Source organism: Podarcis raffonei, chromosome 1 (assembly GCF_027172205.1).
Source record: "Podarcis raffonei isolate rPodRaf1 chromosome 1, rPodRaf1.pri, whole genome shotgun sequence".
NCBI lineage: Eukaryota > Metazoa > Chordata > Lepidosauria > Squamata > Lacertidae > Podarcis > Podarcis raffonei.
Window position 1 is genome coordinate 70,426,414 of NC_070602.1, and position 25,475 is coordinate 70,451,888.

Here is a 25,475-nt window from a genome sequence, read left to right on the forward strand (position 1 = left end):
GCAGAATCACACCATATATTTGACGTACATCCAAAGCATGTGATTTCCCCAAAAAACTGTATTTTCCCATTCACAGAACTATAATTTCTAGCACTTTAAACAAACTACAGTTTCCATGATTCTTTGAGTGTGTTACGACTGCCTGGTTTAAAGTTGAGTTAGCTCCTTATGTCTCTCCCTTTTGAGAGATTGTTGGGGCTCATATTTCCTGGCTTGGAAATACAAGACTTGGAGGCTCATAATGTTCAGCTCAATATATGGTAAACATGGCAACCTCCACATTCTCCCCTGACTCACTTTAAAATATGAGCCAGAGAAGAATTTCACTTTTCCCTTCTCTAGCCATGCAACTGCACACAATTTGTCCAACTCTCTCTCCATCCCACCCACTTACTTGACTGCAGTTGGGAGGGAAGAGAAGGAAGGGACACCCATAATATCCTCACAGTTAATAATTTTCAGATTGCCGGGGATAGTATATTTCTGCCATCAAATGCCTCACAGAGTTTTTAACTCTCTTCTGAAAGTTAATAATGAGGACACAGCCACACCTCACTGTATAGGGCAGCCCACAACTGGGGAAGCACCTGTCACAGGTCAGCGTACATGAAAACAATTCACAGAGGTCAAATTATGTGTTACAGATCTAAACGTAAATTGAATACCTTTACTCTCAAAATCTGGAATGCCGTTATGTTCTGGGTTTCTGGAGAAAATGTAGTTGCTTTCCGCAGGTGCCAAATGGGAACACTTTTTCACCTGTTGATCATTCATGTTTTCTTCTTCAGTTGTAGCATAGTTGGTTTCCTCTCTATTCTCATTAATCATAATTTGCCAAGAGAGTCCTCTGTTAGTTTGAGTGTGTATTCCCCCCTCTTCCCATTCTTGACAAGGGACACAGCAAAAGGCACTCATTGAGTATGAAATGTGGTATTTTACTCAAAGGGTTTCAAAGTTAAATCTCACAAAATAAATACAATCAGCTGCATTGAAATAATAACCTTCTTTGAAAAGACTTAAGTGCCAGGTGTTGGATGATACAGCCTCATGCTACTGCGTGTTGGTGACATTATTTATTTAAAACTACAAGATCAGAATATATATTTTTAGTGAGCACAATTCATTTTTAAGGGTACCATGCTATACATAAGCCTAACCTGACTGTCATCCCTCAGGGTAAATAAAAATGAGAACTACGTGGGAAGTGCTACTGTTTGACTTTTGTTGAGTCCCAGGTTTTAGGTCCATCATTATTATGGGTTACCTGACAGGGTTTTTTTCCTGATTGCGGCTTCCTCTGTTGATTTGTGGTGTACCATCATGTTTTGAATTCAGACGTGGAATATAAAGCAAAGCCTTATTTATTATTTAAAAAGACTCACACCCTCTAGCCTGTAGGATCCCAAATGTGGTACTCACAGATTTAACTATTAGACATATTTGTGAGCAAGTTGTCATATTAATACAGGACAATGCAGTGTACATCAGTCACCCACAAGGCTGTCAGACAATGGTTTCTCAAGAGAGTTGAAAGTGACATAAGACCAGTGTGGCTCTGTATATGCACTTGTGCATTTGTTGACTTTGGTTAAGCAGGATTTGCAAAGTTTTAAAACAACACAAAGCTCTGCAAAAGTATATTTTGCTAGGCTAGATCAAATGTTCAGCATCCAGGGTTCTATGGTTACTAGCAAGATGCTTCTGGATAGTTGATACATAGTACATGAAGGCAAAAGACTGTACCTGCTCTTTCCTTCCAGCAACTGCTATTGATGAATATATGCCTCTGAACCTGGAGATTCCATTAGGTGTCATTTCTACTTACCATTGGTTGAATTATCCTCCATGAATATATTTTAATCCTCTTCCAAAGAGGAAATTTCTCAGAAATTGAGTGGAAAGGGTTGAGTGGAAAGGCATTCAAATCTCTCCAGTTTGTGTGTAGGTTTCCAAAGAGGAAATTTCTCAGAAATGAGTAAAAAGGCATTCAAATCTCTCCAGTCTGTGTGTAGGTTTTTCATAATCTAAACAATAGATTCTCAGCTAGAATATAAACCACATAACAGGAAGGATACCACCAAGGCCGTGATGATGCCAGCATGGTTAATGAGCAGAGTTAAGGAAGCTATAATAAGCAAAAAGGCTTCCTTCAGAAAAATGGAAGGCTTGTCCAAAGGAAGAGAACAAAAAGGAACACAAGCGCTCTCTCTCTCTCTCTCTCTCTCTCTCTCTCTCTCTCTCTCTCTCTCTCTCTGTGACAGTGGCGGAGCAAGCCAATTGGGCGCCTGGGGCGGCGTGTGTGCCCTGCGCCCAGGGGCGGGGTCAGCCGCCATGGGGCGGGGCGAGCTGGGGCAGGATACTCCATGGGGCCTCCGAGGAATCTGCCTGCCTACTTAGCCGCCCTACAGCTGAGAGGGAGCCGGCAGGTGGACCGTTTGGGGCAGCGCGGATCCTGCGGGCAGCCAAGCCACCATGTCACTTCCAGGAGAGACGTGTGGCTTGGGCGTGCTGCAGGCCCCGCGGTGAGTGCCGCCTGGCATTTTGTCACTCCCCTCAGTGATGACACCTGTGGTGGTCCGCCCCCACCGCACCCCCTTCCTCCACCCCTGCTCAAGGATAGATAAAATATTTGCATATATCTTCATTGCAAACGATGTAAGACAGACACCTGTTTTCAAATTGACAATGCAGAAGCTCAGCTGGGCGGGTGTGGGCCAGGACTTCCTTTTTAGGTCACAGATAAACAGGGACACTGGTAGGAATGACAGATTGGTTCTGCTGGTGTACCCAAGCAGCCCCGACCTCAATGCCACCCTACTGTGCATCAGTCCTCTTTACAATACAATCCCATTGCATGGCTCACTATGCCAACAGCCCTGAACTCATCAACTCTGCCTGGCCTCATCCTCATCTGAGTTAGCTGCAGCAACATTGGTGTAAGTTGGGTGGCTACCGGGGGGAGGGGGCATTTCTGTCAGAGATGCTGGGGAGGCAAAGTCACACAGGGCTGATGTGGATCATGTTCCAAACCTCGTACCTGTCACTCCACTGCATCAGAGAGGGCCCTCTTAACTGAAAGCCTTTGGTTTTTCCAATCACCAACATTACTAGCATTACAGTCAAGGTTTTTGCCTACATCATATTCCTCAAATGCAGAGTCTCTGTACCATCCTGTTGAATTCATAGAGTTCTTTTGTTTGTATTATCCAGCTGACCCATTCTCTCGTCTTGCCAAAGCACTGGACACGCTTGACATTTTAGCTGATTACTTCCCCAGAATTAAACAGAAAGCAGGGCAGCGGTCCAAAGTTCCTTTCAGTGTGAAAGCTAATTATATAAATGCTTTGAACAGCAATTTCTTTTTGGATGTTAAAGTGCTTTTATTAGATTGTTCTCCTGTCCTCTTTAAATTTATTATTGGACACTTATAAATGGTTGTGGCCTAGTAGAGTTCCTCCCCCCCCCTCACCACTTCAGGATCAGGCCAAAATAGTATAAAGTACACCTTAGTTTATTGCATCATTGTAATAAGGAAGAGGGAAAGCATCCTAAAGCAAGTTGTTATGGATGGACTTGAAGCATTGATTTATTGCTGGGTAGCCAAGTGAAGGTCCATTCCCTTAGATTCATTCTTACTATTAAACAAAGTCCTAATTTCCAAATGCAGCATGTCAGCAAATCTGTCACCTCAAAGGAGATCTCCCCGAATGATTGAAAGAGATTGCTGTGTTATTGATATCTACTGATATGTAAAACAGCCAGGAATGTTGAATAAAGAGATCTAATTCTTACAATAAACTAGACTCCTAAGAACATAAAAAATGTATCTGAAATGATTGGTGAAGGAGTGATATCTATAACACTGGGAAGTAGGGCATAGCTACTTCTAAATTGTGATGAGTCCAAATTGTACTTCAGGGGTGTATCTTTCAATCTTACTATTGATGTATAACAGGAATGGGGGACCTTTTTCAGGCTGACTTTCTGGGCATCCTCCTGGGGCCACATGCAAAAATGGGCATAAGAACATAAGAAGTGCCCCCTGGATCAGGCCAAGGACCAATCTAGTCCAACATTCTGTTCTCACAGAGGCTGACCAGATGCCTGCTGAAAACCTGCAAGCAGGACTTGTACACAAGAGCGTTCCCTCTTCTGTGGTTTCCAGTGACTGGTATTTAGACACATACTGCCCCAATAGCCTGATCTTCCATGAAATCATGGAATCCTCTTTTAAAGCCATAAAAATTGGCAGCCATCACAGCCTCCTGTGGGAGTGAGAGCCGTACTTTAACTATGTACTGTGTGAGGTAGCTGTTCAGAGTGTGTAGTTGGTCTTCTCCATATAATAGAGAGGCCAAAGGTACAGTAGATGGACACAGAATTTGTACAATACTTGTTGCCCTGTGTGGATGATGGAAGTACATGGTAGAGCCAGCCTTGAATAAAGGTGTGTTTTCCATCCTCAAATTCCTGGAGTGTCCAGAATGTGAATATATCCTCTTGCTTCTGGTATTCACTGTATTCTAATAGCTCCTCTGTCTGTAGTGAAGTATTCTAGTTGTAAGGTTGCTGGTGATGCTTTAAATGCTCCTCCTTATGTAATACCACATTAGACTTCCCATTTTTTGAACTTGCGATATAGCATACCCAGAAGTTGAAAATGTGGTGTGTGACAGAGGAGGAGGAGAAGGGTCCAATCTATTTTCTTCTGTTACTTGATCAGGTTTCCTTGCAGTTGTTGATCACAATAAGACATCATACGAATAAGCACCATAAGAATTGCCATTGCTCTATCAGCAACATTAGCAATTTTGCATGTTTCAAGTCAGGGTTCCTAGGCTATGACCAGCCCCCCTACCCACAAAATTGACCTTCCCAGGGGTGACGTTAGCAAGTATTAAGGGGTTTTGCCTCTGCAATAAAATCCTGAAACATCACCAGTGAAATCGTTGTTTTATCAGTTTCCCCTGCATAAAAGATACTGTTCTCTTGTCTCCATTTTTAATGGCATAGAATACATAGACATTTCTCCTAAATGATTATTTCCCCCAGTGTGCCTCTTTACCTGCGAGCCAGAGCCTTCAACAGTATCCCCTGGGTATCCAGGATAAACCCATTTATTCTGAGACTAATTTGTTTCTTGGCAGCCTTTGCACTACTTTATTCATCCATGATTTGAATAGCCACTGATCCATTTGGTTCTAAAGGCGTGCCATCATTTCTCTACTATTTTCCCCCTTTTTCTTATTGCTGGGCCAGCCCCTGCAATGGTGACACTACCTGCATCTTGAGGTGGAGCAATCAGACATGATAAAGGCAGGAATTTGTGTCTGAAGAGTGCAGGAGGGTTTTGGAGGTGTTGGCCCCTGTTGCTATTTGTTGCTTCTTGCCAGGACCATCTCTACCATTAGGCAGAGTGAGCCAGTTGCCCAGTAAGTTTTTGGTGTTGTGAAAGGGCAGGAAATTATTAGTAATTTTAATAGTTATTTAAGTAGGGAGGGATACTGATACTTGTGGGATTCTCTGCCTCAGGTGCCAGTATAGCTTGGCTAGCCTTGAGTACAATGTACATTGGATCACAACAGATCACAAATATCAAGGCTAAGTGGGCTAACATTTTGCTTAGCAATGGCAATATGAGATTTGTATGAGTGGCACAAGTTGAAGCAGGGATTCTGTATGAGTGGCACATGTTGAAGCAGGGATCCCTGAAGTGCTTTGTGGCACTTTGGCAATCCAGACATTTTGAAAAATACTGTAGAAAAGCATGTACTGAAAGCAAAAATAATGTCTCTAAGCTTATCATAACTCCATAATACCAGGGTAGGATGGGATGGAAAGGGAAAGCAAACAGCAGAGTGAGAAGTTAGAGGGAAAGCTCTGCCGTGTCTGAGACATCAAGTTTGTAATTAGAGGGAATGAAAGTTGCAGGTCCCTTACCTGGGGGCAGCTCCCCGATGTCTGCAATTTTCAGACTAATTGCTCACAAAACACTTAACTGATCCCCTTTCTTACTCAACCAAAAGGGCAACAGTTGCCCTTGCAGGGAAAACCCTGCAGTGATCCTTCTGAAATGTGGAAGAAATCATGCTCTTAGAAGGGAAAACTTCCCCTACAGATTCCATCTGTTTCTGCTCCAAAATTAAAAAGTTATAGATGTTTCCACAACACAACACAACACAACACAAAACACCAGGGGGTGGAGAAGGGGAGAGGAAGCTCCATCGCTTCTTGACAGAACAATCTTGTAATCAGAGGGAATAATTTTACTCAGAAAGTGAATCTTTTTTTAAAGTGTCCAGCACAAAAGCTAATAGAACTAATTTGGCAGGTGTTAACCACTCAAGGAGTTAGCATGTCTGCATATTTCATCCACTTCTGTCAAAAGCAATATATATATATGGGCTTCAGAAGGGAAAAAGTTGGTTTTGCAATAGTGAATGGGGTAGGGGAGGGAGAAGAGAAATTAATTGTCTTTGGACAGACCCTGAGCTGAATTAGGAATTGTATAAAGTGCCTCAAACTTAGATGGCCTATTTTCTGAACTCTGAATTGGGGTTTGAACAGAACCTTCTGGTCACTGCACACCTGTACTAGGTATCTTGATTTGAAGGACGTGCTGTTTGCTGCTCTGCCTCAGGAGGCAAGATGCCTTGGTTTAGTCCTGCACCTCCACTGCTTATGTCTCTGCTCCATTTTGGTTCACATATTCATAAAATGGTTCATTCTAACACAGAAATGAAATGCAACAATGGACCTTCGGGCGAATGCATGCAAAAGTGGCCCAGATCATCAACAGATTGACTCATCTGTCTCTATACGGCATGTATGGTAGTCCACTAGGCTTCAGTAGATTGCCTGTATTTGCAATCTGCCTAGAACTACAAAAGTAGGGAGATTCTCAAGTTGCTAGTGGGCTGCAAGGCATGTCTGGTGGACTGATCTACAGTTTGTTGGGTCTTAAATTATACAGGGCTGACCTAGTTCTACAACTGTATTTTGTCCTAGTCCACAATGGCATGTCTTCCCTAGGAATAAAGGAAGTTGCCTTATATTGTGGCACAACATTTGTCCATCTAGCTCAGCACTGTCTACATCAGAGTAGAGAACCCTTTTCAGTCCAAGGGCCACATTCCTTTGTGACAAACCTCATAGGAGGCCACATGTCAGGGGTAGGGGAGGGGCCCCAAGATAAAAGTGGCTGGGACAATAGGTATGGCTTTTACCTTTGTACAGTAGGCTACATTCCAGTTGGAAGTATATACATACACTTCTCCATCCTCCAGCTGGAAAGCCAGAGTCATGATCACAGTTCTTATTGGACTGTTATTTCAACTTTATAATAAAGTTTTGAAAATGGAAAGGAAAAAGGACACATTTTAGTAAGGCAAAAGCAAGAAGAGCATGGAGCAGTGCTGGTGAGGGAAGCAGCCTTGGGCAAGTCTCGAGGGATGAGTGGCGAGGCCTGGAGATTCACAATTAATGAAACATGCATGCTACCCAACAACTATAGTTTTCCCAATTGACAAACAGTACAATTTATTTGGCACCCTTTTAAAAATACAAGTTATTGTCTTGCCCTTGAGCATCCATTTTAGGCCCAGAATCAGTTTTGGAACTTCAAAGGTGACTCCAAGGTGACAAAACCAGGTCCTTTTTATGATTATAGTATCTAAGCGCGTATATTTGCTGATCATAAATCAGCCTGCGAGGACACAATATTTTGTAATGTCGGAATTTTTTAAATATACATTGGAGCAAAATGAATTATGTGAAAGGCTGGCTTTGACCTCCAGTCTTGCCATGACTAGAGAAACATCTCTTGTGGTAAGTAGATGGATGTTGAAATCTTGTCCCTCCAAAAATGAATGCTGGAAACATCCTTTCTTTTTCATTTCTGAACACCCCATGCTGAACATTATTTGTATTCTATAAAATAAATATCCCAGTGATATAGTTATCTTCTGTGTATTCATAACTATCTCCAAGATAAAAACACTTTCTTTCATAAGCCTGATAGTGTTTCTCATACCATGTTCTTATTGACAGCAGAAACCGAATGCTTTAATTTATGTCCGGCTAGGGACATTTAATTAAGATAACTTGGCGTTGTGTATTAATAAATAACTGAAATGAGAGCAACAAAAGCTTTAAACAAACAATTTAAGGAGATGAATGACAGAACATTAAATATTGACAAGGACTGAGGAGACACTTTGAACATACGCACTGAATGCTGTGTGATGAAGAGCTCATAATGGAACTTTGTGCCAAAGGAAGATGGAGATGCGGAAGGTGGGGGAGGGGGAGGGGGAAATCAGTGTTGAGAATAGAGATGCAGGTGAAGTTCTCTTGAGCCAGTTCAAAACTTTTGAGGGCTTGTTAAAGCCACCTCACAGGTGAAATGGGCTTTTGATATCTCCCAAATTCTTCTCTGCTATTAGATTAGATTAGAATCTGAATTGATGCAATCTGAATTGATGGCTCCCCCACATTCCAAGGGAAATTTAACGGAGTGGCATTAGTTTGCATTTGGGTAGGGTGGAGACTGCTGAGGTGAAATCTCAGGTGCAAAAGACTAAGTTCCCACTCACTCCTCATTGGATTTTATTCAAATACATGAAGCAGTTCTGTTACCTTGCTTCAGGAAGAAAGCCCTGCAGGGTCCCTGAGGGTAAGGGGGCAGGCACATGGCTTGCTAAGGGCGGGTGGGGAATAGGTCCCTCCCACACCCTGGGAGTTTTCTAATGGTCCCTAGGGTGGGGTGAGATTTTTATAGGGGCAAAGTCCAAGAATGTGGGAGGTGGACACCATAAGTACATATTTTCAGAGGCCTCAGAAATTATCTGAGATCCTCAAAAAAGGATAAATTATCCCAGGTATTTTCAAGTTACTGCGTGGCAACCTTTTGAAGAGCTCATCCATTTTTAGTTAAATGTATAACTGAAGGCCTATTCAGGTGTTCAGCACCTGAAACAGGAGAGTGGGGCTCTGCTTAGTTATACACCCACCCACTGTCCCATTCCATTCAGGCCCCTTCTCAAGCGTGTTTGGAAGAGGGGCGGCCTGCCAACATGCATAGGCAATCCCTGTGAAATGCAATTGTGAGTCCTAATGGCTGGGCCAGCTGGGCCCCGATAGCTCATGTTTGATAAACTGTTTCTGAACCTGCAGTGTTAAAGAAGGGCCAGTGTGGGGTTTAGGAGTAGGCATAGTGTGATGAAGTCTGGTCCTCATCTCTGCAATCCTTATGTGCATTGAATGCCTGAATAGGACTTGAAGGGCATTCCTGATCTCGCCAGATTCTTCCTTATCAACCTTTCTGCTGGTTGATGTGGAAAATTCTTGCTAGTAAATAAGATTACTCTTCTCTGTTTGGTTTGTGTGTGGAGAGAATGCCTTCCTCAGAACTGGGTGGGTAAGTAGAATGAGCTAGTATTGGTCTGATATATCTCTTTCCAGCCCCAATTAAGCAGCAAGCTCAGAGTAGTAGTTGGGATAGACCTGATTCTTACCTGTACAGATTCCCTGTGATGTCTTATTTGTGTGCAGTTTGCGCTGAGAGACAGGGATAAATGGGAGATTTGACTTGTCTTCTGCCAAAGTGATGTTATGACCTTTTATTCACAATTATTGTATACCGCTTGCCCTCTCAAGGTGTGCTCTTCATGTTGAAAACATTGTTTCTGACAGATTTCTCTCATGACGCATTTCGTGTGCTTTCAGGAAGGAAGGAGGCTTTCCCCAAAGAAATGTGGCGCTTATTTTTGTTGTTAAAACATACTGTGGGTAGCTTTGTTACCTTTTCCTCTTCCTAGGTTGATGGAATATTATGCTTAGCTGACATCCTTACGGACAATACCCATTCCCAAGCTACCCATGCAGAGGCGGCAGCAGTAATAGCTCAGATTACATCTCCTCAACTCACCATCACTCATCATCTCAGCAGTTTCCTGGAGAACATGGAAGAGATTGTCACAGCCCTTCTTAGTATGTATACCTGACTGCTTCACATTACTCTGTACAAGCTGGTTATGAGCAACTAGGGAAAAGGAACCTGCTTCCATAGACCTTATTTGCAATTTTACCATTTGCCTTGGTAATTTCAATCGTAAGTCGAGTGTCAGAGATCAAATGTAATATTTTTGGAAAAGAAAGCAGCAAACTTAAGGGATGTTGCTTTTGAACCTGATTATCAGAATTCAATTCCATGATGCTGCCATGGAGGGTTAGGCAGTTAAGGGTTAAATTGTGGGGAATGCATATAAATGTGCAAGTTTTATCAGGCATCAGTGTTCTTTTTTGTCTTACTCCCTGAAGATGCCATGGTGCACATTGCCCTTTGTTTCACCTTCCTACTATTGTATCTTGAATTGGGGCTTGGTATTGTATCAGTTTCAAATTCCTATAAATAGATATTTAGTATCAGTTTGGTATTGTATCAGTTTCAAATTCCTATAAATAGATAATCTAGACTTTTGGCTAAGGAATGTGGACTACTTCAGTTTTCCAGTCTTCAGTAGGAGCTAGCTAGCAAGGCTCCCTCAAGTCCAGGCTGCCAGAAAAATAGAGACCTTTGGATTTGACTCAACTATTGTTTCCTAGCCTGCTGCTTCTGCAATTTTAAAGAATGAAAGTACTGGCTTATTCCGCCAGCCAGGGCAGGCTTATCTGTTTGTAATTTAAACTCTTAACAGAGGCAAAATGCAAAGATGCTGCCCCCACTTGCCTGCTGTCCCTGGAGGTGGCTTGCAGCGAGATCTCAAGAGATCTCCTGGCGAGATTTTGCAGCAGTGGCAGGATGGGTGGAGCATTCAAGAGAATGCTGCCCCATTGGATTCTGCCACCTGAGGCGGCTGCTTCCGTCTGCCTCATGGGTGGGCTAGCCCTGTATTAAGCGCACAATCCTCTGTACCTCTACTCAGAAGCAAGTCTCACTGGGTCCAATGGGACTTGCTCCTAGGTGTATACAGGACGCTCTTAGATATGTATGGTTGTGTACACACCATACTTTTAAAGCAGACCCCCACCCAAGGAATCCTGAGAACTTTAGATTGTTAAGAGTGCTGGGAAATGTACCTATGTGAAAGGTAAACTACATTATTCTTGTGTGTGCTTTAAATGTGTGGTGAGTGGTGGAACCCTATAAGGCACCACTCCCTTGCAGGGTGGATTAGATTTAAAGCAAATCGATTTAAATCAAATCGAGTTAAATCACAATTTAAATCACTAGTCACTAGTGATTTAAATTTTTATTTATTTATTTTTACAAATTTTACAAATTACAATTTTTTTTTACATTCTTGCTGGTATAATCTTAATATTTACAACCAGATGAATTTCATTTTTGGAATAAGAAAGTTTCAGAGTAGTTTTTACAGTTACATCAGAAATGACTGATTTGGTTATACTATTAGATATGCATAGACAGATAATTATGAAATTATTGTGAGGTAGTTAACTGTTTATATTTGGACAACTTATCTGTTGTACTGTATTGGGAGGAGAAAAAAAATATTTCCTTAATACAATTTAAACAATTTATTTACCTAAAATAATAACATTATAGTATATACAGTGCTTTTTTCCTAAAAAAATGTTTAAGGGTACTCTCATTTTGACTCAAGAAAACCACCATTTTATAGTTCAAATTGGGAAAAATAAATACAGTAAATGGACAAAAATACAAAGATTCACAAAATGTTTAGGGGTATGTGTACTCCTGTGTTCCCCCCCCAGAAAAAAAAACACTAAGCCTATATATCCATGTTTGTTACCTGATGTGGTTAAACAATTTTTAAATTAAAAAAAAAATCTGATTTAAATTTTAAAAAATCTGATTTAAATTAAAAAAATCTGATTTATTTGAATTTTTTTTTAAACCTCCATTGATTTTTATCCACCCTGCTCCCTAGTATGCAACTCATTCTGGGCCCTGCCCCTGGCAGTACATCTATGCATGCAGTGCTTTCCAGTAGTCTACAGCCCATGTGTGCTTTCCCAGCAAAAAAGGTCCTCTTCACTGGCAGAACAGCACTTAGGTTGATACCCAGGACCCATCAGCCGGACTCCCCATGAATAGATAATTACTCTGTTAATCTCATTAATGTCATTTTCTCTTGATAGTGGCCTAACTAACTACTGTCGTTTTGCTTGTTAGTTTGTTTTCTCCTTAGGCTGCACAATTTTCGTCTTCTTTTTCCCCATCCTGTATTGTGTGCTTTTGTAGAAATTACAAATTCCCTAGTAACAACAGCAGGTTTATTGTAGTGCAAGATAAAAAGGGGGGTGTTATGCACTCATCACGTTTGAACGCTTTGAAACTGGGCATTAGGTAGTGACTATGTCAAAAGTATATAAGGCAGCATCTTGTATATCATCAAATTCGTAGAGTTTTGTGTCTGAGGATTTGTGGGCATATAATGCTCAGATAGCACAACAGGCATACTCCCTATGTTTCCATTAACCTCAGAATTTCCAACCAGAGATGTTGCTGGCTATCAAGAACACATAGTTTAAACATGTCAGTTGTAGCCATGCTGGAGGATGAGGTATTGCAGGCAGGATTATGATGGAGAGATTTAGATATTTTTCTGTTGTTCCCACCCAGTGTCAGATTTACGTATAAGCTAAGCAAGCTATAGCTTAGGGCCCACTCTCTTGGGGGGCCCTAAAAAAATTAAAGGAAAAGAAACCTGGATGTACATTTCCAAAATATAAGATAAAAAACAAATAAAATAAAACCTACATACAGCAACTTCTTAATTGTATTTCTGTTCAACAATTACTTTGATAAAATACATATTTTGTTATGTGCAAATGGCTTTATATACCTATTAGGCCCATAAATTACCATATAGCATATATTCAACACAGAAAACAGTGACAATTTGTTGTTAACAAAGGACAGCTGGACATCTAAAAGGCCCCATTACCTTCAGTAGCTTAGGGCCTCATCAAACCTAAATCCAGCCCTGTTCCTATCCAAGCAACACCTGATTTAGACAGATGAGGCAAGATAGACAGAAAAGGCTGCAACTTATCTGGAGGTGGGGTGGATAAACAATTCTACCAATCAATCACTGGTTTCTCTATCATATTTATAGCTTGAACAATTAAATTACTTTACTCATATATTTAATCTTTAAACTGTGGTTAAATCCAATTGCTGGGTGAGTTAAAATAAATGTGCAACAGGAATTAAAAGGCACTTAGAAGGTTAGGATAACAATAGCTGTGTCTGCAGCATTTTTAAGAGAACTTCCAGGGAGGGTAGGGGAAAGGATTAGATCCCAAATGCATGGCTGTAGTGATAGCAAGATAAATTGCAGAATTACACTCTTACAGACCAATTAGTTTTACCCATCTGCCCATACAATCACATTTTATTTAGTATTATAACATCATCTTGAACAACATCCAATGCAGGCTGCTAAGTGTAGTAACCCAGGGCCACTAATGAAGTCTGCTCACAGAGACTTTAGCTCATGATTTATCTTCCTATCTGTGGCAATACAAATAGAAATGCTTCTAGAATAAATATTAATAAGCAATTCAGAAAATGATAATGCAATGTGTTTGCTAAATAGTGGGTGATTTCTGGGGTGATGTTGTAATCTTTTAGTGATAAGTGTTATGTTAAACAAAAGGAAGTCTGCAGGGCAGATTTTTAGAGCAAAAAGCTTTCAACGCTGGACAAGCATGTGATTTATTTTAATCAAGTGACCATGATAATTTTAGGGATGGATATGGGGGAAGAGAAAGTAGACTGTGGCACTTAAGAGACTTAATCGTGTCCTGAGAGTTTGCTGCATGCTCTGATAACAAGCATGGAGCTCCTGACTATTCAGGCTTTTCCATTTGTTTTAATTGGGGGACTCCATCACCTTGCACATTTTGTGGACATATATCAGGCCTCTCTATTGAAAAAGATAATGTAAATTGTTGAAGGGAAACTCTGTAGCCATAAAAGAAACCCTCATTGGACTGAAGTGTAAGGATGCAATACACAGGTAAAGGTAAGTTCCACAGAAACCGGTGCAACTTACAGGCACAGACAACCATTTAAAGCAGGGGTAGGGAATGTGGTACCTTTTAGATCAGGGTTTCAAACTTGGGGCTCCAGATGTTTTTGGACTACAATTCCCATCATCCCTGACCAGTGGTTCTGCTAGCTAGGGATGTTGGGAGTTGTAGTCCAACAACAGAGGCAGACGCAAGTTTGGGAAACTCTGTTCTAGGTGGTATTGAATTGCAACTTCCATCAGCCCAGCCGGCATGGCCAACAGTCAGGGATGATGGGAGTTGTAGTCCACTAGTCTAGCAACATCTAGAAAGCACCACTTAGGCTACTCCTGATTTAAGTGCATTTTGATTTAACTTTCTCTTGATTTCACCCTTACCAGTATTGCACGAAAGCTGAGTGGCCAGTTTCAATTTCAAACACACAAAGTAAACTGAATGAAGTGGTTAGCTGTACACATAGGGATGCTTTGGCTTTCACCGGAGGGTAAATCAGGTTACCAAGGTGGAAACTAAAAGGTTAGGGGAATGCAAAGCAAAGCTAAAAGCAAATCCGGACCTGATCCTCCTAGCTAGTTTAATAAACATTAGCAGAAGTTTGTTTGGATAATCCAGTGGTTCTCATTTAATATTTTCATCACCTTGTTTTGTATATATCTAGAACTGTGCCAAGAGGCCACCTCTGGAGAAGTTTTCCTGCTGGCTTCAGCTGCACTTGCCAACATTACTTTTTTTGATACAATAGCATGTGAGATGTTGCTTCAGCTGGATGCAATGAATATTCTCATAGCAGCTTGTGGTGACAAACAGAGAGTGGATAGTCCCTATTCCCGAGACCAGGTAAGTGAATACACATTTATATGTTGCTATACAACAGGGGTGGGGAAACCCTTTTCAACTCGAGGTTCACATTTTCTTCTGAGCAATGTTTTCAGGGCCATGGCTAAGTGATCTGTCTACTATAGTGCAACTCCTTGATGGATGCCACCAAATCCCACTTTTGTGTAATAACATCCCACATGGCAGGTTTAGAGAACATGTGACAATCATCTGTAACTCTGCAAAGTTTTCAGACACCATGTAAAAATACTCTTTGAAACAGCCTTTCTTTAAAAAATGGGGATATGGGTTTGCTCTAGGCAAAACTGTGATAGTTTGGGAGTGGATAGGACCTTCCTCTAAGCTTCCATTCCAACTTGTATATTTAGGATGTATACAGTTCTCTTTTTCTGACCTGTTATACATTATCTGCAAGTCTTTATAATCCTTTAAAAGTTTTGATGCAAATGGTTCTGGCAACTCATCTGCCTGTGTTAGAGCATATAGATCTGGGCTTAAAGAGTAGCTCAAATGAGTACCAGCGAGTTCCAGCAAAACCCCACAAGTCTGAACAAAGCTGATTCAAAACCCCACTGAAGCTTAATGAATGACTGTCATTGACGTCAATGCTACGGAAGCTTAATTAACAACTAGCATTGCACTCTGGCTCAAGAAGCCGGCAGTTTACAATCTCTGCTGGCAATCATCAAGCCAGCAGCTCTGGAATTATTCTCTTCCTTAAAGGCCCCACTTCTTTCTTTTTTTAAATGAAGCACTGTAAATGGAATGAGAGAAATTATTATGGCTGTACAGTGGTACCTCGGGTTAATTAGTTAATTCATTCCGGAGGTCTGTTCTTAACCTGAAACTGTTCTTAACCTGAAGCATCACTTTAGCTAATGGGGCCTCCTGCTGCTGCTGCGCCGCCGGAGCACGATTTCTATTCTAATCCTGAAGCAAAGTTCTTAACCCAAGGTACTATTTCTGGATTAGCGGAGTCTATAACCTGAAGCGTATGTAACCTGAAGCGTATGTAACCCGAGGTACCACTGTATAGCTATGAAAAAGTAAAACAGCATCCATGTTTCTTTTGAGCAGTGGTCTGCCCTGCTGCTATAAAGCTCCGTGACACTGTGTGTGAAATATTACACTACCACAGTGCAAACTATCCTTTAGATCAGGGATAGAGAACCTGAGGCCCTTGTTTTGGCCCGGAACTGCCTTCATGCCCAACCAATGGCCAGAAGAACATAGTATAAGACGGGTCTGCTGGATCAGGCCCATTCTGTTCTCATAGTGGTCAATCAGATGCCCATGAGAAGCCCATAGGCAGGACCTGAGCATTAGAGCACTCTGCCGCCCTATGGTATCCATGCTGGCTGGCTGGGGCCGATGGGAGCTGGAATCTGGGAATTTCTCAAGGGCCACAGAAATCTAGAGATATTTTAAGTTAGAACAAGTGGTTCACAACACTGATGGCCACCAACTTAGATGGCTTTAAAAGAGGATTATAGGAATTCATGAAGAATAAGCCTTTCAGTGGCTACTGGTCATAATATCTCTGATCTGCCTCCACGGTCAGAGGTAGTGATGCTTCTGAATAGTTACTGAGAAATGCAGGAGGGGAGAATTCTCTGGCGTTCCAGGCTTGCTTGCAGGTTTCACACGGGCAATTGGCCTGATCCAGCAGGCTCTCCTTTTGTTCTTATGTAATGCTGATGTGTTTTGCAAGAAAGGAGGTAATTTGTGGGGTCGGGTCCTGGGTAGCTCGAAATACTCATTCTACCACATATGTGGTAGCAACTATGTGAATGGTTTGTAAAAATATACAGCAGGCACGGAGCCCCCAATCTCCGTGGGATGCTGGTGGGAGGGAAAGAAGGGGTTTAACTCTCTGTCCTTGCTGCAGGCCTGATTGAGATCATTCTCCTCCTCACCTGCAATTTGCTTCCATTGGTGAGGGGGTAGCACCTTATCCAAGGTGGAACCTCAGCAGGTGCCAAAGGGTTAAAGCATTTGACTTGACTGCTGCTGTCTTGCAGCTGCTATTTGCTTTTTTAAAGCTATCCATGCAACTGCTAATTGCATGGGAGAAATCTTGCCTGGTTTGGCTTTCAAAGAACCCAGCTAGCTTGGGACAAGAACTGGTTCTGGAATAATTTGATCACCTCTATGGGTTCTCTGTAGAGTCCTCCAGTATGGTGTAGGAAATATGTTCAGTCACCTATATGACCCCTATTTGCTAAGAATGTGATTCTTTATTCATATATATATATATATATATATATATATATATATATATATATATATAACCACACGAATAAGCATTCTCTTTGAAAGACCAAATCGCTCCATTCAGTAAAATGGATGGATTAGCCATGCCAGACTCCAAATATATTGTAAGTTAGAATGATTAAAAGAGCAAATGGATAGAAATGACGTTTTTATCCAGTGAGTCATCTTGCCAAAAATGGAAGAGAGATAATTTAATTGAGATCAAATGTTATCCAGTATTTCCTCAAACACAGCAATGATGGCTTCTACAAAGATGATAAATTTAAATAAAGCAATTTTCCTAATAGAAAATGTACTGCAATTTGTGTTTTCTTTCTTTTTTGTGGCATCATTGCTGGCTTTTGTAAGATAATTTTCTCTGACACATGCAAGTTGTTCACTTCAGCAGGCATCCAGGTGGTGGGTGGACTAGGTCAGTCGGTCTAGTGCTTCACAGCCTGTGCCACAAATAAGGACACATGGATTTAAGTCCGTTTCAATTCGCTTTTCTTCTCATGTGCCTCTTCATGTTGTCCTTCAGCAGGCCTAAGCAGTACTGCACCAATCCAATGGGCCTGCACCCTCCCAATGAGTAGCAATGACTCTGCTGTGGGGAGGCAGACTCTATGGTGATCCCCCACCCTTTCCCCATGCCTGGCTGCTCCTGCCTGAAAAGGAAGGTATTACAACGCTTCTTAAAAAATGTTCCAATGTTTGCAAGTCATGGAAAAGGCATTGAGAACACCTCTACCTCCCTAGCTGTATATTGTTATGTTGTGAATCACCCTGAGATCTATAGGTATATGGTGGCATACACATTTTAACAATAAATATATCTTTAACAATGTCTGAGCTGCTTACACAAGGCTCCCTGGGATTTCCGAACCTGGCACTGATTAGCCTCACATCCCTTGAACTCCATCAATGCCAAAACATTGGGTCTTGCCACACCATTCACTGCTATATGCCTTCTGTTATATAGACTTGAAATGCTCATTGTGAAGTAAGTACTTTTGGTAGATTTTTGAAGACTGATCTCCCATCTTCTATATCCAGTCATTTTGAGCCAGTTAATACATGATGGTTGAACACACACACACACACACACACACACACACACACACACAGTTATTTATAGGGTAATGACTGGGTTGCAACTATCTAAGTGTTCCCAGGTAATGTAGGACCTGTCCGGGCAAACCTGGCCATGGACTCCCTTGTAGGCCAAGGGATGCAGGACACATCCCCTAACTGTTCCACCAGAAAGCACACCAGTACTTAATGAGGGCAGATTTGGGTGCCTTTGAGCACCTCAGTTTGGAGCAGAGAGTAGAATAGGAGGGTGACACCTATACCAGTGGAAGACTGCTGCTGTTGCCTATTGCCGCTGATAGCTCAAAGCACAATGGCTCTTAAAAGAAAGCCTCAGGGCTGAGCCAAGTTTCTCTCTGAAACAAAGAGCAAGTAGGAGTGAAACACCCTTTCTGCCCAAAAGAGAAGGGCACTGGTTCTCTGAGGGCTTTACCAGCATCAAGGTAAAGTGTGCACCAAGCATTGCTCCCAAAAAATACACAACAGATTGTCCAGAAAAGCAAGGGGTGGGAGAACATAGGAAGAAACCAGCTGCATCAGGTCAAAGCCCATCTAGTCCAGCATCCTCTTCTCACAGAGGTCCATCAGATGCCCAAGGGTAGCCCACAGGCAGGGCCTCTTGCCACAGGCAGCAACTGGTGTAAAAGGGAAGATGTTCCTTTTTTTTAAAAAAAATTAAACTTTAAAAGGCTGTCCTTGCATAAACCACCCTGCTGCACCTATCTATCTGAAATTTGGCAAGCTTCATCTCCCGCTACCCCAGACGTCATCCAGTTTTGGGGGAAAAAATTGGAGAAGTTATAGGCACTTGGTGCTTGCCAAAACTAAAAAAAGAAGTTATAGCTGTTTGTTGAGTTTTCCATTATAGTTAATGGGGAGGCATCCAAAGCGTCAGAAATGAAGTGAGGCATCGCAATGCCGTTCTGTGGCTCCAAACCAAAGCGCCCCCCTTTACAAAGTGGGTTCCAAGCCTGATATTTATTTAGGGCTCAATCAATTTATGGCTTTCTGGGACAACACACCAGCAGCTTGAATGGGGCCCAGAAGCAGATTATTTTTTCTTTTCTTTCTTTTCTGCCTACATCACAGCATATCTATTGGCTAACGTCGTCTTTGTTTCTCTGGAGCCTTTTGCACAATACATCCTGGCATGTGTGACACAGTCATTTACGAAGTGACTGAGCACACATTTAGAAAACAACTTTGGAAGCCTTGCTTATATAGCAAGAGGTGAGGTAATCGTTTTGTCTCTCTTAACAAAGCTGAATATGATGAATTGCAATAATTAAATTTCTCAAAATACTTAGGAAATTAAACAAGTGGCACAATTGCCAGTAATGGGTATAAAAATAAGAGCAGGGCAGAGTTTTGGAGCTGGGCTTTCATGAACTCTAGCAACATAGTTAGGGTGGAGCTATCTAATGACTTTTGTCTGTGAATCCATAATAATTTATTTCCATATTTTAAATAAAAGTGTTGATCTATGCTATATACATCCCTGTTTTGTTTACAAGAATTTAAGTGTTTTCAGGACATAAGAATTGAGTCAAGACAAATGGCAGAAGTTATTCTTCTTGTGCTCCAACAATGGGTATGGGGGGGTAAGGCCCCCCCACATGCTGGCCCAGTCCCGGTTTCCCTTCCCCTGTTGCTTCCACTCCCAGACCTTGGCATAGGGGGCGGAAGATCTAAAGGTGGTGGCTACACAGATTTGATGGGATGCATGAATCCATGGGATTCAGAACCCTGCATGACTGGAATTCCTGGTAGATGGGTGAAGTGAATGTGCATATTTCCCCTCCAGACTTTCTTCTCGGTGCACAAAAGTCTGGTGGTAGGGCTGGCGTGGCCAGAGCATGCAGCTCCTCTCCTCCTTCTCCCATTCATTCTTGGAATGCCTGGAGAGTAACTTCTGAAAGAACCTTTAGACAGCTGCAAAACATGCATGTCAACCAATGCAGAGGAACCATCCTTCTGAGGATCCCATGGTATCAAATACCCTGGTCCAGATGTGCAGGAGCAGCATAGAAAAAGTGTTACTCTCAAGACCTAGCTAAATGTTGCGCTGACTGCAGAGCGTACACTTTTCTTTAATAATTTACTGGTATGGGGGACACTTTTGTCTTTCCCTTGGAGGTGTGGGAATGGGATTTTCATCCTGATGTCAACTGGGAAGAAAGAAATAAACTTTCCTGCATATTGCAGTCCCAGTAACAATTGACCTCCCCTCCTGTCATGAAATAAAGGAAACCAGAAAGGTAGCTGCACACTAACACATTAAAAATAACTTACAACCACAGTTCAATCAATATAAATCATACAGGCTGACATTTGGAGTTGTTCAGAGTGAATTATAGGATTAGGGCACCAGAAAGCTTTGGAATAGGGTTTCTCATCTTTGACACATTTTTCAGGTAAAGTAAATGTTTTACTTTGCTTCCAGTGTGCTCCCTTTAGAATCTGCTAAAAAAGACACAACCTATCAAAAACCCTGTCAGAATCCTGCATTATATTCAAACATGATAACTGAAGTCAAACGTTGATGATGCAAAAAGGATGCATTAAGGGTTTTTTATAATCTATGATATATTTTCCTATTTATTTGTTTTTTGAAGGATGCATATCAACATAGCATAATGGAAGCCTCTGAACTAATTTTGCTGACTTGATTGGGTCACCACCTGGAGTCAAGGACCACATAGCACATAGAAGCCTTTTTCCTGTCTCAGATGGAACGCTTTGTCTTTCTATAATTTACATGTTAAGATCAGTAACTGCTTTCCCAGTCTCCCCAAACCCTCGTATCTATGATAGGAAGGTTGGACAAAACATTGCATGTCTTCCTTAACTGGAACTTTATGCAATTAACTGAAGTGAAATAAAACTTAGCGGGAAGCAATTTTGCTTAGCTAGATGATAATTAACCACTCATTTTAGCACTTCCATATTTATGTACTTTGCCACCTAGTGAAATGAGCACAGGAACTTTTGTTTTAAGATTCATTTCCCCCCATCCTTATTAGTGACAGTAATAAAGCTTGTGAAAAGCTGTTTTCTTATGACTATTCAAGATTTAATTAGCATAATGACTCCCAGCTCTGCTGTATGAGATGCTGACCATCAGAAAACGAGGGCACTAATTCTTAAAAAGGTGAGAGCATAGCGAGGGGGGAAATTCCATTATATGTCATTGCCAAATTTTCTTCTCTACAAAATTAAGCTTTCTTCCCCCAGACTCTCCAAGACGGTATTATAGTGCAATCCTCTATGTGTCTACTCAATGTAAGTCCCATTGAGTTCATTGGGACTTGCTCCCATATGTGCATTTAGGATCACAGAGCCTCTTGCTTCCTTCCCAAAGTCTGGCTTAAGCCAGCACTGTGAGGGCTGGAAGAAGGCATCAAATGTTGGCTCTGCGCAGGGCAGCATATTCCCAAGGCCCGCCCCTTCAGCTTGCTCCTCCCCTTTCTGCAAATGCTAACAAAGATAACACAAAAGAGAGCTAGACGTGCACAGTGCAAGCAAAGGTAGTATTTGCAGATCACCTCTTTGAAGTGGTTATTTGCAGGGAAAGTTCGTAGCTCAGTGGTTGAGCAGCTACCCTGCATGTGGAATGTCTCAAGTTGAGTCCCCAGCATTTTCAGGTGGGGCCGGGAGAGATTCCCACCTGACCCTTGGAGAGCTGCTTCTACTCAGTGTAGACAATACTGATCTAGATGGTCTGAGGCTCAGTAGAAACTAGCTTCCTACGCTGCTGTTGTTTAAAAAATGCTGCAGCATGGAAGGAAGAACATTTTGTTCTTTTCAGTGTCCCGCACCCTGGACTTAATAATATGGTTGTCTGAGGATACCAGATTGCTGGAATTTTTGCACTTCTGTTTATCGCACAACTATTGTGCAATTATTACAAGTCATTCCATGAAGATGAATCAAAGCACTTGCCTATTTGTTTTTCTGCCAGTTTGTATTGCCTCTTATCTTATTTTATCTTATCTTATCCCTGCCTGCCTCTATTTCTCACTGTATGTACTGTGCCTGCTGTCACTGGCAAAACTACTAATGGTTGTTAAGCACAATGCAGTTAAAATGTTCTGACCAGATAAGGAATTCTAAGGAGCTATTAGACTGTAAAGTTGGAACCCACGTTGCAAGTTACTGATTTCAAGGCATTATGAATATTAGACAAGTCTAGGATTGCCTCAACCTGGTAACTCATGACTGTTATGTTTGGACACGGAATTCTGGGGGTTACAGACCACTGGTTTGATTGAATATGCTAAGTCTTAGGTTTGTGGTTTTAATTAAATGAGGTTTTGTACTGAATAAGTCTCATGTATGTAGGGGGGTAATTTGCCCAATCTGTACATTATCGTGGTCTTCTTAAAATTTAAATAATTTTGGTATTGAATAAAATTCCCAGCACCATGATGGTCACTGTTTGTCTTGCACATATAAAGAAATTCTTTGGGATAATTAGATAAGGGGCAACTGGAGTCATTGAGCTGATATAAATTTATCAGTTAAAAGACACAAATACAAACACACACACACACACACACACAAACACATTTCTGAGATTCAATCAAATAACTTGAAGGAGTGGAATAATTGGCATGTATTCAAATTGTCCTTAATTGAATTCTTCATCTTTTGCTTAGAAAGCTGCATGGGGTGCAGCCTCTCCATGGAGCAAGTAATTTTCATTAACAGGATATCATTTAGAACGAAGGGACACATGCCTGAAACACTGTTAATAATTAACATTGAATCAACACATAGATGTGTCTTGAGTTCCCATTTTTTCTGCCTGTCACTATTGGCATTTCATCAAGTCATTTGCATCCTAAGTGGGCCTGTTTATTCAGAGAGATGACACTGTGGCACTGCTGAAGGAAGCAGGAGACCTTTGTGACACACAACCCAAAACAAATATCCTTTGTTACTATAATGACCTAGTGAGAGCCAAATTGATGGCAACTTGGCTTCCTTAACTCTATCAGTGAGGTTTGTTTGTTTGAATACACAGGGTAGGGCCTCAAGCTATGTTATCCAAACATGTGCATTTGCCCTACAATAGCATCGCCTGAGCCCCAGCAAATGCTCTTGTGTTTCTGTACATTTCATTATGTACAATTCTCACACTTTCTAGTTTGCAAGCCACCTCCTTAGTTTAGCATTATTATTATTTTTAGCGCAGCAGTGCACTGCATAAAACACAGAAGTGCCACATTCCTTCTTGCTGGACTTTTGTGTTGAGAGGTGATGATCAAAGTTTGGTTCATAGCTCTGTATCTGTGATGCAAGGCATCAGTTGATGTAGTGTCCAATTAACTCATACTCATGCTGGACCCATTGAAACCAAGGAACATACTGTAGTTAGCCATTGATCTCAAGGGGTCTACTGTTAGTATGAGTTATTTGAATACAACTCATAGACGATACCTCAGTGATCATCTGGTTCAGCTCTGTGTTCAGTACAGGATTTGCAATGCAGGATGGAACTGAAGCATCTCTGGCAGAAGGCTATCTTCCAGTGGGGGGGGGGCAATACCTCCATTGGTTAACAGCTCTTACCATTAGGATTATCTTCCCTGGTGTTCTCAAAATTAGCTTTTCTACCATTTTCACCTATTAGTTGTACTCCTGCTCCTCTAGAGCAGACCTGTACAACCACAACTCATGGTAGTCATGCTAGCAATGGAACCACAAGTTAGGTTACTGACTCCCATTATGGGGTAGGGACCTCTGGAGCTTTGGAAGACCTGCTGTGACTAGCTGCCTATACACTTGGAGGATAACTTTGGAGTGATATTGACACTGCAGTTGTTACAACTCCAGCCAAAGTGCCCAGTGCCTCAAATATGATGTAGTGTGGCATTGGTATCAGTTGACAGAATCAACTGATGTGGACAAGACGCTGGTAGCCACGCATCTGACCACATGCCATCTTGACTCCAGTCTCTCCTACTTATCAAATCAAGCAGGAGGTATATGAATGGTTAAGTCTAGAGGATGGTTAATATTTCATTGTGTTAGGGGAAGGTTCCTGCTGCCTTGAAAGAGGTGGTGGTGCAGCCATGGACCCCTTGAGTCAACCAGCAACAAATACTTTCTTGGGCGAAGTGGTGGACAGAATTGTGGGAGACTGCCATGTCATGGATGACACCGATTATTTAGATCCATTCCAGTGTGGGTTCAGCAGTGGCCATGGGACTGAGTCACCTTCATTGCATGGATGAATGACCTTTGCAGAGAGCAGGACATGGGAAGTGCAACCTTGCTCCTGCTTCTTGATCTCTCTTTGGCTTTTGATACCATTGACCATGCTATCCTCCTGGACTGGCTTCAAGGAATGGGAATCGGGGGCACTGCATTACAGTGGTCCCAGTCCTACCTCCAGGATCATGTCCACAGAGTAGCATTTGGAGGGCATTTTTCAGACCCCTGACAGTTACACTATGGGTACCACAGAACACTATCTTATCTCCAATGCTATTTAACATTTAATGCACAGGTCATCAGGCATTTGGGCAAGGTGCTATCTTCTTCTTTCTTCTTCTTCTTCGGCTATCACTTGTAGCCAAGTAACATTGTCTTCCATAAACACGGTTTTAACAGTGAGTCCGTAAGTGACTGTGGAGGCCAATTCTGGATCCACACGTCCTTCCACAGGTGAGGGTTTGCCAAGCATGCTTTCTCCCTTTCATCCTGAGTTTGAGTGTCTTCAAAACCCATGACACCTTTGGTAAAGGCTGTTCTCCAATTGGAGCGCTCGCAGGCCAGTGCTTCCCAGTTGTCAGTGTTTATACTACATTATACAATGTAGTATAAGGTGCTATCAGTATGCTGGTAACACTCAGCTCTGTTTCTCCATAATACTTAAATTGGGAGAGGCTGTGCAGGCCTTGGACCAGTGCCTAGACACAATGATGAGATGGTTGAGGAAAAACAAGCTGATCTTGAATCCTGGCAAGACAGAATGGTCCACATGTCCAAGAAGCTTGTCAGTTGCCTACCCTGAATGGGGTTGCACTCCCTGTAAAGGAGCAGGATTGCAGCCAGGAAGTGCTTCTGGGTGCAGTTCTGTTACTGGAGGCCCAGGTTGTCTCAGTGGCTAGAAACATCTTTTACCAACTGCAACTGGTCTAACAGCTACAATCATTTCTGAACTAGAGTGCTTGGTCACAGCAGTTCAAGCACGGTTTCTTTAGGCTGGATTACTACAATGTGCTCTCTGTGGGGTTTGCTATGGAAGCTCCAGCTAATAC

The 25,475-nt window shown here is 41.9% G+C and overlaps 1 protein-coding gene across 1 annotated transcript in view; it reads left to right on the forward strand.

Annotated features, from left to right (window-relative positions):
* INSC (INSC spindle orientation adaptor protein) overlaps positions 1 to 25,475 on the forward strand; it is a 124,689-nt gene that overhangs the window by 92,700 nt on the left and 6,514 nt on the right. Inside the window, exons 8-9 of the mRNA XM_053392287.1 lie at positions 9,819 to 9,990; positions 14,684 to 14,862. Of these exons, the coding sequence (XP_053248262.1) occupies positions 9,819 to 9,990; positions 14,684 to 14,862 (351 nt within the window). The remainder of the gene's footprint in view (positions 1 to 9,818; positions 9,991 to 14,683; positions 14,863 to 25,475) is intronic.